Consider the following 14,404-nt stretch of genomic DNA (forward strand, 5'->3'; position numbering starts at 1 on the left):
ATCGTGACCTGGCTGAAGTTGGACGCTTAACCGACTGCGCCACCCAGGCGCCCCAACAGAGTTTAAAAACCTCACATGTATTCTTGACCAAAATCCCTTAGCAAAGTAGGAAAAGAAGGAAGGTTCTTTCACCTCCTAAAGGGGTTCTGTGTGCAACCTTCAGCTTCACATCATACATACTTCACTGTGAAGACTAAATACTTTACCCTAATGTCAGGAGCAAGACAAGAATGGCCATTCTAACAATCTCTCTTCTAGCCAGTGCACTTAGGCAAGAAAAAAGAAAAGGCATTCAGATTGGCAGGGAAGAAGTAAAACTGTTGATTGAAAGACATGATCTTCTATGTAGAAAGTCTGATGGATCTGCAAAAAAGCTACTAGAGCTGATAAGTAGGTTTGGTAGAGTGGCAGGATACAGGATCAACATCCAAAAGTTTGTGGTATTTCTATATCCTTGCAGTGAATCATCAGCAATTGAAATTTTAGAAAGTACCATTCAAGATAGCATTAAAAAATGCAAAATACTTAGAAATAAATGTGACAAAAGTCTGTAAGGCCTGTGCACTGAAATGCACGAAACATTGCTGAGAGAAGTCAAAGAAGATCTAAATAAATGGAGAGACGCACCATGCTCGTGGGCTGTGAAACCCAATACTGTTAAGATAATCCGTTCTCCTCAAGAGTTGGTCTGTAGATTCAACTCAACCCCAGTCAAATCCCAGCAGCACTTTTTGTAGAAATTCACAGACTGATTCTGAAATTCACGTGGAAATGTAAAGGACCTAGAAAAGCCAAAACAATTTTGAAAAAGACAATCAAACTTGGAGGACTAACACTGATGAATTAAAGTTAATTAAGAGTGACTACCTGGTCTTGAGACATAATATATAGCTCCCCTATCAAGACAGTGTGGTATTGACTTAAAGATAAACTCGTAGAAGAGAGAGTCTAGAAATAAACCCACATGTGGATGGACAGCTAAGTTTTGACAAAAACGTAAAGGCAGTTCAGTGGAAATACTCTTCAAAAAATGATGCTGGAATAATAATTGGATAACCCCATGTTTTAATGACTCTCGAGCCATGCTTTGCACCATATACAAAAATTAACTCAAAATGTAACATAGACCACAACGTAAAACCTGAAACCGTAACACTTACAGAAGAAAACGTAGAAGAAAACCTTTGTGACCTTGGGTTCGGCAAAGCTTTCTTGAGTATAACACAAAGGTATGATCCGTAAGAGTACAAGTTGATAAATTGGGCTTCAGAATTAAAAAATTCTCTTTAAAATACACTGTTTAGGGAATAAAAAGACAAGCAAAATACTGGGAGAAAATGTTTGCAAATCACAATCCAATAAAGTACTCATATCCGGAATATAGAGAACTCCCCAAATCCAACAGTTAGGAAACATACAACCAAAAAAAAAAAAAAAAAATGAGCAAAAGACTTGAACAGACACTTCGCCGAACAAGTTCTATCGATGGCACCTAGGCACGTGAAAAGCGCTCCGCTTCCTGAGGGCAACGCAAAATGAAGCCACAGTGAGATACACTACACGCCTGTTAGGCCAAAATTGAAAAGATTGCGTACTGAGTAGTGACGAGAAAATGAAGGAACTGGAACTCTCTCTGTTGGAATCTAAAATGAGTAGAGCCATTTTGAAGAAACACAGGCACTTTTATGACACAGCCATTTCTGTTTCAAGTATTTGTTTTTAGACTCAAGAGAAGCGAAGATACATGTCCCTACAAAGGCTTGTGTGTAAATATTCAGAGTAGTTTTGCTCGTAATGGCCACAGAGTGGAAACCTGGCCATCCATCAACAGGCGAGCCTGTAAATGGGCTGTGGTATGGTCTGTCTCCTGGAATATACTACCTGGTAGTAACAAGGAACGAACTGTTGCTACATGCTGCTATATGAATGAATCTCAGAGTGATTATGCTGAGTGGAGGAAGCAGGGGAAGAGATTACGTGTTGTAGCAGGACTCCATTTACGTGCAATCCTAGACATTGTGTACCTGGGTGAAGTGACAGGAAGGCCACTGGTTTCCTGGTGATGGTGTAGGGGAGGGTTGTGAGGGGTGAGAGAGAGAGATTACGAGAGTTTGAGGGAACTTTTGGGGGGTGATGGATCTATGTATTGTCTTGATTGTAGCGATGGTTTCTAGGGTGTACACATGTGTCAGAACTTACTAACTTGTGTCTTTAAAGAGGTACGGTTCACTGCATGTCAGTTCTGTCTCTCCAAAGCTATTTTTTTTAAAAAATCTGAATTTGAAACCACTTTACAACTTGGTGGCTGTATAACCTTGGTCAAGTCACTAAACCTCAGGGCTTCAGTTGTCCTAGCTGTGAAGCGGGGCTGGAGATATCTGTCACCCAGGGTTATTTGTGAAGATTATGAAGATACTGTGTGGCAGGTGCTTAAAGCCTGTAAGTGCCCAAGATGGTGAAATTTAGGGGATAAATCAGGTGCGCGGAATAGAGCTCATTCCTGCGGTCCGGTGAGGCTCTGCGTCCTCTGTGCTGGCCTCTACGGGAATGATTGCACCATCCAGGAAATGTATCCTTTCTGTCCTGTATCCAGGGTGTACCGGAGGAGCACCTTGCTTGAAGTCTGACTCACAAGAGAGTTGGGAAGTGGTTATGGAACAGTCACGTAGCCATGGAAAGTTTCTTTGGTTCGGCTTCCTAGAAAACAGAACGAACGTTGGAAGCCTGAATTCTGAAGCCTTCACAAGTGGCCCAAGGCCCTTGGGGAGGAGGTGCTTAAGCCTGATGATTTGGTCACGGAATGGTGTTGCCCAGTGTGGGGCTTGAGGGTGTGCCAGCCTGGAGGCTGACTCTTGGTTGGAACCTTTATTCCATTTATCACGTGGCTTTACTGAACAGAAGCAGAAGGTTGCCGCGGCCCACAGTTGTCTGACGACGATTCTGAGTCCCTGGCCTCGTTAAAATGTTCTGGGTCTGGTCTTCTGTGTTTTGGTTGGACAGGTTCGCTTTTTAGGGAATCGCGGGGTCCAGCCTGCTCACCTTACAAACGCAGAAGCGGAGACCCCTGGGAGTCGGGTGTGCTGTCACCCAACACCCAGCTGCTTCTCACACCAGCTCCGGCCCCCCCACGGTCAAATGCTGCCTCCCGCATCAGTGGTGCACTTGCGGAGGGCCTTCTTCACTGCAGTTCCTCGGGTTGCTTTTTAAACTTGTTTTTTATTTTGAAATAATTCCAAACTCACCAGAAAACCGTAAGAATAGTCCAGGGTCCAATAGCCCAATTTGAAGCTCTGTCATCACCACCAAATTCTTCAGGGAATGTCTCCTCCCGGCAAAGACATTCTCCTGTCATCATAGGATAACCATTCAAATCTGGGCATTAACACTGAGGATTCCCTGCCCTCTCATCTGCAGACCCCACTGGAGTTTTCCGGTTGTCTCAATGTTGTCTTCTGTAGCAAAGGACCCATCGCGGGGTCACGTGTTGCGTTTGGTTGTCTCTTTAGATGCCTCCAGTCGGGAATCATTCCTCAGTCTTTCCTTGACTTTTATGACCTTGACATTGTTGAAGATTACAGCTTATTTATTTATTTATGTCGATTTATTTTTGAGAGAGAGAGAGACAGAGACAGAACACGAGTGGGGGAGGGGCAGAGAGAGAGGGAGACACAGGATCCGAAGCAGGCTCCAGGCTCCGAGCTGTCAGCACAGAGCCTGACGTGGGGCTTGAACCCACGAACTGTGAGGTCATGACCCGAGCCAAAATCAGATGCTTAACCGACTGAGCCACCAGGTGCCCCAGGTTAATTATTTAGTAGAACAGAGCTGATAGAAATTCAATGTGAGCCACATCTGTAATTAAAGTTTTCTGGTGGCCACATCAAAACAGGTAGAAAGAAACAGGTGCAATTAATATCCCGAATAGCATTTTAACATGTAACGAATATACAAAAATTATTAATGAGATATTTTCCATTCTGTAATAGCACGTCTTTGAAATCCAGGACGTATTTGACACACAGGACATACCTAATTTGGACGAGGCACAGTGCAAGTGCCGGGCCGCCCCGGGCCCGATGGCTGCTGTATCAGGCAGCATAGCTGTGGAATGTTCCCTCAGTTCGGGTTCGTCTGGTGCCTCCTCCTGGTTCGGTTATGGGTGTACTTTTTCGTTCGGCAGAAATGTTGTAGAAGTGGTCGTGTCCGCATCCCGCCTGGTGGCGCGTAGTGTTGACTCAGACGCGCCTGCCGGGTCTCTGCGCTGTGACGTCACTCTCCCCTGATTCTGTGACTCTGATTCAGAAACACTTTGCAGGGAAGCTCTTTGAGGCAAAGCACATGTACTACCCTTACACCCTAGATGTAGTATCCGTTGGTGTTTCTTCCCCAACGTCCTTTCTTTTCTGGCGCTTGTCAGATGGCCGTGAGTGCCCTCTGTATTCCAGCACTCACATTTTGTCGTCAGTTGTATGCTCGTTGTTGTATGTTAAGTGTAGGGGGTCTTTTCATTATCTGCGGTCCTAAGGACAAATTAGGTAGAATCTCTACACTTTTAGATGAAACAAATTAAGATCCGACGTTATTTCAGCGAGCAGAACAAATACTACAGCGTTCGAGCGAAAAACCAGTTAACCGAAACGAATGTACCGAAAATAGACGAGTGACCACAGTATGAGAGGAACATTGGGGTTTGACGGATATCTTCCGCTTTTGTCAGACCTCGTGCCTGCCTTCATCCTAGCTCTGCTTTTCTCCTGCTGAGTGACACGGCTGTTGGCCTCGCCGCGCCGGTGCCTTCCCAGGACTCAGCGCGCGTCAGCGGAGGGTCACAGCGACGTTGACGCTTGTGCTGTTCATCTCGCGTGTGCAGTGGCATCTGTAAGCGTCTTCTCTTTCCGGGGAGGACTCGGTGGTAGTTAGAAGCTGGCTCCCAATAAACATCCCCCTACTTTTAATGATCCCGTCGTACCGTTTTCCCCCTTGACTGTAAAGAACAGTTAGTAGACTTACCACCGTCACAACCCGCTCGCCTTCCCAGTTAAAGGGGATTCGGCATGTAGTGAGCGTGAAAGGCGACGTCTAAAATGGCACTGGGTGAATTTTTGAACACAGAGAAGTCCACAACTCACTGTGCTTCGACAGGAATCTCGGGTCTCAGCAGGCTCCGTGACCACGAGGAGACAGACGTTGTCCTCACATCCCTGGCTCCTGAAGGACCCGATGGGTCCAGATCCCAGCCCACTCTTGACCGTGTGTAGCTCAGGTGCCCAGGGTGGGACGGATCCACAGCGGCCGGCGCAGATTTCTGCGCGTTCCACGCTCTTCCAGGTGTAGACGTCACTGGTTTTGGGTTGTGTTTTGGACTGGATCCCAAACACAAGGGAGGTCGTGTGTGGGCAGTGGAGGGCTGGGGATGATCCGGATTGTCACGGGTAAGCTCTGGCCAGAGCAGTGAACCATTTCTTCGGACAGAGGTTTAAATCGGGGACTGGGAAAGTTCTTTCAGTTTCTGAGCCTCAGCTCTCTGTTTGACGAAGGAAGTCTCACCTACCTCATGGGACACTTGTGAGGGTGTGCAGGGAGACTTCTGTCATATGCCTGGTGCAAAGTACTTCCTGGTGTGTGTTCAGCACGTGCCCCTTGCTGCCCCTTCCTTCCTCTGTGGTCATCTGACCCCATGGGCCCGGGGACAATCAGGAGACCCGTCAGGCTGCTAAATAGTGCGACAGAGACCAGAGGACTGAACTTCTGGTGCTGAGAGTTTTCTCCAAAAATCCAGAAAGTGTGGTCACGGTTTCCTAGCGGAAGGAAGTCACGCGTGTGGTACTGAGCTGGGAAGGCGCCCTGTGGGCCGGCGGCAGGCCCGCGCGACTGCAGTGCAGAGCCGGGGGCGCGCCTCGGGATCACAGATGAGCCACCGGGGGCCGTGCGGAGAGGGGCCGCCGGGACCTGGCCCTTCTCTGGCTGTGCGTGGTGACGGGGTAGAGGGCTAGAGTGGGCACCGGGAGACCGTGGGAGGCTGGTCCACACCGTGGGGAGAAGGTGGGGGGGCCGTATGTAGGGAATTGGAGAAAGTGGCCAGTCTCCCCCTGACCGCTCTGGGGGCCCGCTCACAACACCGGGCCGCCTTGCTGACCCCTGCTGGGCACGGGGTCCTGAGCTACGTCTCGCACGTGGACCTGGGCAAAGACCACCCCGAGGCTGCGCATTCAGAACAGAGCATGCTCGGGCAGGGGAGGCGCTCACCTCACCTGCGTCTCGGTAGAGACTCCAGGGTAGGTAGGGGAGTGGGGAGAGTGGAGGGCTTCGGTGAAGCCTGACCGGAGGCTGGCGGCCCGGGAAGCTGGAGGCGGGCTTCCTAGAAGCGGGACACCCCGCCCCGGCTAGGGGAACATGTTTGGCTACCTCCGGCTGGCGTCCTAAGTTGGACGCAGGAACGAACACTTAGGGAAGCTGTCAGTTACAGAGCGAGTCCTGGCCACCCTGAGCCAGTTATCATGGGGGCTGTTGTCTGGCGTCCTGGGCCGGTTGCTGGAGATGGAGGTCTGGCCTCCTGCGGGTCTGGCTTCTAGGCGGCAGGCTGGCGCCCCGGGCTGGTTCCTGTGGATAAGGGGTTCCTCCTCTGGGCTGGGTGCTGCGGACTGTGGGTCAGAGCCCTGTTCTTGCACGTTATCTGCCCTTGGCTTATATGGCAGTATTTCAGGCTTTTCATGATTATTATATTGGTTATAGTGATCTGTGATCAGGGATTACTACTCACTCAAAAGCTCAGATGATGGTTAGCATTTTTAGCAATAATGTATTTTTAAATTAAGGCACACACTGTTTTTGCAGACCTGATGTCATCATGTGTTTAATAGATTCCAGTGTAGCGTGACCGTAACTTTTCTATGCACCGGGAAACCGAAAAATGCATTTGACTTGCTTAATTGCGACGACACTTTATCGTGGTGGTTTGGAACCAAGCCCACGAAAGGTCTGAGGTCTGCCCGTGCTCAGTCTCTCAGAAGAATGAGCGTGACACAGTCTGTTCCTTCGGGTTCTCCACCGCCTCTTATCTGGTGGCTCCAGGAACACGGTGGCCTCGTTCGTCATCGTGTCTCTTTATGGCAGGGTCACAGCCCACGTCAGAATTCGTAAACTGGGGACTGTCAGCGGTCTGTAGCGGACGGATACGGATTGTTTGCCCTACAGTGTTTTAAAAATTAATTCCCACGTTAAAAAACAAACACTGACAGAGAGACTTGTCACAAAAATCCAAAGACTGGGTCTGTGGCAGGAACAGAGGAAGTCCCGCTCCTCTCGGGGGACGCGCGTTCCCCACTTCACCCGCTGCGCCCGCGCTTGTGCACGTCTGTGCTTCTGCCTGGCGTCTGCGGGCGTCTGATTCTGTCAGGAGCAGCAGGCTGTGCTCAGATGAAAGCTGGGGAGGAGGAAGCCTGCACACCCGGAATGAGGCACAGCCGCTCTGGTTTTAGGGGGTGGGCGGCCACCCCCCGCGGAGCCCCTGCATCAGTTCCTTGGGGATCCCTGGTGGGGGGAGTGGGGGGCCACCGCAGGTCCCAGTGGCAGATGGCCCACCTGTTGTCAAGGGCGGGGACGAAGTGACATGCGCACGAATGGAATCGGTAGTGAGGTTCTGCTGCAGGCGGCTTAGTTTTCTGTGATGAGTCACGTAATTCAGGACGCTGCCCGGCTCAGCACCGTCCTGAGGAGGCGGCACTGTTCTGTTGCCGACCGCAGCACTGACCAACACACCCCTGGTGAGGGGGCTGGCCGATAGGTGGGTTTACCGCACAGACGGACGCGGTAGGCGCGCGTCCCCGTCACCACCGGCCGCGGTGTCGTCGTGGGTCTTGGAACGCTTGGTGCCTGTGGCCAAAACGCGGGAACTGTGCCAAACAGTGTAAAACAAGTTTTATGTGCTGTTATTTGAAGCGAGGCCCCAGAGCAGGCTTTCTAACTAAAATAATCTGTTGATTTAAAAAACAAAACACAGCAAAAAGAGTCTCTGTGGACTTGCAGACAGATCTCTGAGATTTAAAAACTGTCCGTTACTAAAAGCCTCTTCACCCCGAACCATCAGAGCTCTGAGCGAATCTACCTTGTCAGAGGGCACTGCCCCGTTTCTCTTTTTCGATTCAGAAACCTGAGGGTGAAGGCATCGAGTAATACTGTTGAGCACTGAGGTATTTTTTTACCCTTAAATGGGAAAAGTCACACAGAAAAGTCAAAGAATACAGTGAGGCCCGTCCACCGCCCAGCCACGGTGGCAACTCATGACTAATTCTGTTTTATCTGCTTACCTCCTACCTCCTTAACCCTTGTTATTCTGAAGTAATTCTCAGACATCGCTGTGTATCTAAGCAACATTTTTTCTTTGTTTTAATGAATGCTCGAGGCCATTTGTCGCTGTGCCAAACTAAAGGCCAGACATCTGATTTCCCGTCTGCACTGTGTCACTTACGGGTCCTGTGATCTCAGGTAAGCCCTTAAGCTCTGTGACCCTCGGTGTCCGCCGACGTGCAGACCGTGCTGCGTCCCGGCTCCCCGGGTGGTTGTTCGTGAGGCTCTGCGGAGATCACGAGGGAGAGGAACCGGGGCACCGAGTGAAATGGTGCACAGATACAGAGAGCGACTTATCTAATGTATCTGCCACATGAAAGACAGCTTTTTCCCCCTGCTCTTCTCAGCACCATTAACCAGCCAGACTTGGGGAGCGGTCTCGTTGTCGGTTCCCAGCTCTCTCCCACGTATCCCACTGTCCGGGGAGCCATTTCTCCCCAGGCCGGTGGATGTGAAGGTCACAGGCTGAGACGTGCCCCCCGCCCCCACTCCCCCACTGCTGCCGCCCCGTGTCTCTGCCTGCCAGCCTTTCCCGGCCCGGGGGCGGGGGGCTGCTCTGCGCCCCATCCTCAGCTCCGTGCTCAGGGGGGCCACCCGGCCGGCCCATCAGACGAGAGGCCTGTCACGGGGCGGGTTGGCCTGCAAGTGGTTCCGTCCCTTGGGGTCTTTAATTTTAGGCTGTTATTTCCTCTACCTAAAAATAGCGTTTTCTATCTATAGTGCCTAGTTTGGAACAAAACTGTTTGTGGCTCAGAAGTTAGGGCAGCAGACTTCCTGACCGCCCGCTCGCCCGCCCGCCGCCCAAGTGTGTGGTGTGCCCTGGGTTCCAGTAGCCTGCTGGGAAACAAGGACCCAGCTTAGCAGGCAGGGGTTTGTTGGTTAAACTAAAACTGAATTTTGAAAGAAAAGGAAATAGTATATATAGAAGTGGTCAGAGGAAAACAGCCTCCGAGTGAAGCAGCCTCGCTTGTCAGAGGGATGGTGTCCTCTTTGGTTGGTGCTGCCCCAGCCTGTGGACTGCCCTGAGTCCCCCCACCCCCGCCTGTGTTTTAAGTTTATTAGTCTATTTTGAGAGGCAGAGACAGTGCAAGCAGGGGAGGGGCAGGGAGAGAGAGAGAATCCCAAGCGGGTTCCGCGCTGTCAGCGCAGAGCCCGACGCGGGGCTCGAGTTCATGGAACTTCGAGATCGCGACCTGAGTCGAAATTAAGAGTCGGATGCTTAATTGACTGAGCCACCCAGGCGTACCTGAGTCCCCTTTTATAAATTGTCCCATCGGAAGGGCATTTCCTGCTAAAGAAGGAGCTGTTCTGTCCTCTTCCTGGGCCTTGGGCTGTCAACCCCGCAACATGGCAGAGCGTGTGTTCCCAGAGAACACTCGCTCTGCTCTCCAGGGGGCCTGTGGCTTCATGCCCAGGAGCTTGGGAAGTGGTGTCGGGCAGGCCCGGGTGCCCTGTCTAAGCCGTGGGAACTCTGGGTAAGTGACTGAACCCTCCCCAAGCCGCTTGTAGAGACAGATGATACTAACGGCTCACATTGTGGGTCTGTTCTCACGGTGCTGAAGGGAGCAGGCTCCTCCTGAGTGGCGCCCAGCACGCATTAAGGTGAATTCCAGCCACACAAGTGTAGGCTCGCCGTGTGCGGCCCAGTTTTGCCGTAGCCCACGGGGGAGGCCCTGGTACAGCCTGCTCCCACGTAGAGAGGACCCGGGGCGGGGGGTGACGTAAGATCCATAGACCTTTGCTCGGTTCAGACGTGGTGCTGAGCATCCTGGTTCGGGTGTCTCCCGCTCCCAGAGGAGACAGCAGGGTGGGGCCAGGGCCGGGCTCGTCACTTCTTGGAGCTGGTCGTCCCGTGGTGCTGATGGCGGGTCGGTGGTGTTGAGGGACCCAGGCTCTGACTCAGCTCAACCTGCAAAGGCAGTGACTTGGAAACTTAGCTCGAGCCTGCCTCTTTTCTCAGTTGGCTCGGGATCCTGAAGGGAGGACTGATGTTATGAATTTTCTGAAGCCCGTCAGTCGTAGAACCAAGAAGTGTGTGATTTTGTCTTTTATCTCATGCCCTTTATCATGACCCTGGACTCAGGCTCCAGGGCCAAAGGGACCCTTTGACAGTCCTTTGGCCCAGCGTGTTCGCACGGGTCTACAGAACATAGCTGCTCCACAGGGGCCTTGGGGATAGGGCGGGGAGTGGGGGCACAGCAGTGAGAACAGCTCACCATAAGACCCGAGGTCCAGAAGCTCCCGTCTGGTGGGCACCCTTGACGTGCATGTCAGGGATCTTGGCAGCAAGTGATCGATCCCGGTTCTGGCCAACTTTAAAAGAACTGTGTTGGGAGGCTGGTGGGAAAGGGACACACAAGGACTGGTTGACAGCTAGGGGCCAGGCTGGGGAATGGGCAGGACCCCAGGGGCACGAGGACACAGGACGACCTTACGGCCAAAGCCTTCCTCGCTTCTCTGTGCTTCCTCCCTCTCGGGGCTGAGCTGGAGCCCCCGGTGGCCCTCCTCTTGTTGCTTCCTAGACTGGCCCACACCTGGCTGACCTCCGATCTGGCCCCCTCATCTTCCTGCCTCCTGGTTCTCTGGATATGGGTTCCTGGAATTATTCTCCTTCCAAAATCACACATAGAGGGGAAAGACAGTTGAAAAAAAAGCTAGGGTCTGGTTAGGGATGGAAATTGCTGTTGGCAGCTGACAGTTACCAGGTGACTCTGGTAGTTACCAAATCTGGGGTGGGCAGATTTGTAGCTGGAGCCAAGGGATCAGGGAAGGCAGTGCTTGAGGAGGCCTGCACGGGAGGGGATGGGAGGGAACATGACCGGGACCCCGGTGGGGGCGGGGGGCGGGTGGAGTGAGGGCTGGCGCTATACAGAGGGTTTGGGGGTGTGTTCTAGACACATGTGAAGCTGGAGGTGAGGTGCAGGGGGTGATGAGAGGGGGGAACTCAGCTGGGGTCCCCCAGAAAGGTAAGGCAGGACTTGTCCCCTAAAACTCAAATCCAGGAGTGGTGTTACTGAACACGAGAACTTTATTCTTAGGGGATGATCAAGAGGGAGACAGCATGGCACAGGGCCTGAGAAACACGCACAGTGTCAGCAGCAGACAGGGACACGGACGTGGCCTTGACGTAGGGAAGCCGTGTGGTCAGGGAGGGTAAGAGGGGAGACAACGTGAGCCGTGGAGCAGGTGGTTGGTTTCTGCAGTGAGCACGGCAGTAGGAAGTGGTTGTTGTTGGTGTTGTTATTAAATGAAAATCCAGTGAAAATGTTCACGGTTCTGAAAACCGAGGCTGGACAGCACGGCACAGGAGGGTGGGAGAGGGGGAAGGGCCGAGCGGTTCATACCCTCCACGCACACAGGGTATCTGGAAACTCCGACGTATTGGAGTGTTTGTGATCTGCCCACAGGGCACATTTTTTCTGAACGACACCCAGGAGTGGCCTTTCCAGTGGAAAATGTGCAGTGTCACTTTCGGAGGGAGGTGGGAGTTGCCATTGTGTCATATTGGGTGGACCGAGTGGCTCCTGCCCGGGGAAGAGCCCTGTCACTTGCCCTGTCGGTGAGGGGTGGCTCCCGAGTGCCTGGTCACCACGCAGCCAGGCTCCTGGGCGGGCAGGCGGGGGGCGAGGCTCTGTGGCAGAAAGGGCTTCTAGGCCCTCACGCTTGGTGTGGAAGAGGAAGAAAGGCGAGGCCACTGTGCACCGGGGGCCGCAGAGGACATTTCGTGGAAAAAAGTCCTGTTTGAGCTGGCTTCCGTAAAGAGTAGGCAGAAACGGGGGGTGAGGAGGAAGAGGCCTTCCAGAAAGGAGGGGGTGAGCAAAGGCCCGGAGGGAGGAAACGCTGTCCAGGCTGATCACAGGCTTTCCAGCAGCTGTGACCAAATTCTATTGTCCCGCTGTCCTCACAGTTCGTGTCCCCGTACCACCTGTGGATACTGTACCGCCCAGTATCAGTAACAATACTGACTTGTTATTTATTTATTTTATTTTTTTTTTTTAATTTTTTTTTTTTAACGTTTATTTATTTATTTTTTTTGGGACAGAGAGAGACAGAGCATGAACGGGGGAGGGGCAGAGAGAGAGGGAGACACAGAATCGGAAACAGGCTCCAGGCTCTGAGCCATCAGCCCAGAGCCCGACGCGGGGCTCGAACTCACGGACCGCGAGATCGTGACCTGGCTGAAGTCGGACGCTTAACCGACTGCGCCACCCAGGCGCCCCCTGACTTGTTATTTAAACACGTTTACTTAAAAGGGAAGCTTTGAGGCCTGCTGAGATTTGCATATTAATGTTATGTCATGGTCTTTGTCATTAGCTTCCGTGGGCCCCCCAGTGTCCCCCCCGCCCCGTACCTGTGTCAGAACTGTCTCCTTTACGTGGCCCACGTGGCTGTGACCTTCACTGCCACCAGCGTGACCTGCTATTTTGTCAGCTTTAACCATGGGCTTAGAAATCTCTCTCTCTGTAGGAAGCCTGATACAGGTAAAGCTCAAGTGCCTTGGGATGATCCCCTCCTCTGTGTCTCCCTCCTGACGGTGGCTTTAGTCATCAGCCTAGTGGGTGTCTTTCCAGGCCTTTCTCCTGCAGTGTTGTTTCATTGGTTTCATTGTCGTTCCTAAGGTAAGTAGTATCATATCGTCGGTTTTTATGATGGCTCCTTCTCATAAATCTGTTGAAGTTACTTTAATAAATGAAAGCAGTAATAAATACCTTGTTTAGAAAAAGGATCACAGTACACAGAAGGGTAATTCCAAGACGCAAAGCCAACTACGTCTTCTCTGCTTCCCACTCTGAAGGGCTGCCTGTGGCCCGCAGGGGAAGGTGACACGTTGCCCTGGTCTCCGGGGCCCTGCCACCCCTGCAGACTGGTGGACCCCAGGCCTCTTCCCTCCACTCACTGCAGCCCCGGGCTCTGTCCGTACACCTCCTCCGTGGGCTGGTGGCCCTGGGCCAGGGGACTGGGCAGCATGGAGGTGGGACAGCACACGGAGCCGGGAAGGGGCCGGAGCCAGCGAGCCCACCGTCCTCTGCCCCTTGGCCTGGTCACCGAGTTAGGGGAGGCTGCTAGCACCTGCCTCGGAGGGCAGCTGGCAGGAAGGACTCACGACTGGGACAAGCACCCAGCACAGCCTCTCACTGGGGGCCAGGGGTGGTGCTCAGTGTGAGCTGCTGCTCTCGCCCTGCTTATCGTCGGTCTTCACTGCCGCCCGCTGTCCCCGGGCCCAGCACGTGGGGCCTGGCATGGGAGCGTTCGGTACGCGTCCGGATGGCGGATAAAGGGAAGATGGGATAGAGACGGACCCGGCACACGTGAGGCCGTGCGGGCACAGGCTCCACGTGGGGAGGGGGGCGGAGCAGGGAATAGGGGGCAGCAGGCCGGGGGCTCCCAGCGAGGACAGGGAGAGCGCGGCAGGTTCGGACGCCGTTTCCCGGCCCTTACTACACACAGCGCCCTCCCTGTCTGCACACTCAGCGAGGAAGGGGCCACACAGACTGGCATGCACCCAAGCGGGCTGGGCCCTCGCCTGCCTCTGGCTTGGCTGGCCTGCGCTGGGGTCGATGGAGTGGGTAAGATGGCCACACTTTCTTGACGCCATCCCGTTTCTCTCCAGGCACTGCCGCCGTGGAGGAGCTGGAGGACTTCATCAACAACATTAACAGCGTCTTGGAGTCGTTGTATATTGAGATTAAGAAAGGGGCCACCGAAGACGACGGGAGACCCGTTTACGCGCTGGTGAGTGCACGCCGGCGCCCTCTCGTGGCTCCCGTGAGGAATTGCGGGAGTGGAGGTGCCCCTGCCCCGGCAGCTCGGCAGCCCTGGAGCGGGGGACACGGACACAGCCTGGCCCCGCCTCCCCCTCCAGCCCGGTTCCGGGTCACTGGTGCCACTGTACGAGTCCTCTGCAGTGATCAGGGCCGGGGGCTGTCACCTCAGTGCTCACCTCCCTGCCCCTGCCCGGGACACCGCAGAACGCGTTTGGCTTTGTTTTGTCTGTTGACAGTTGGATGTAAGAAGTCATCCCAAATGTATGGAACACTAGGATTAAAGGAGGAAAGCG

At 53.1% G+C, this 14,404-nt stretch overlaps 1 protein-coding gene across 4 annotated transcripts in view; it reads left to right on the forward strand.

Moving 5' to 3' along the window:
* Nucleotides 1–14,404, forward strand: part of NSMCE1 (NSE1 component of SMC5/6 complex) — a 31,629-nt gene that overhangs the window by 10,862 nt on the left and 6,363 nt on the right. For all 4 annotated transcript variants that reach the window (XM_086692640.1, XM_086692642.1, XM_086692641.1 and 1 more), the window contains one exon: nt 13,958–14,079. In XM_086692640.1, the coding sequence (XP_086548766.1) occupies nt 13,958–14,079 (122 nt within the window). The remainder of the gene's footprint in view (nt 1–13,957; nt 14,080–14,404) is intronic.

Source organism: Puma concolor, chromosome E3 (assembly GCF_028749965.1).
Source record: "Puma concolor isolate L17-30 chromosome E3, mPumCon1.1.hap2, whole genome shotgun sequence".
In the NCBI taxonomy this organism is placed as follows: domain Eukaryota; kingdom Metazoa; phylum Chordata; class Mammalia; order Carnivora; family Felidae; genus Puma; species Puma concolor.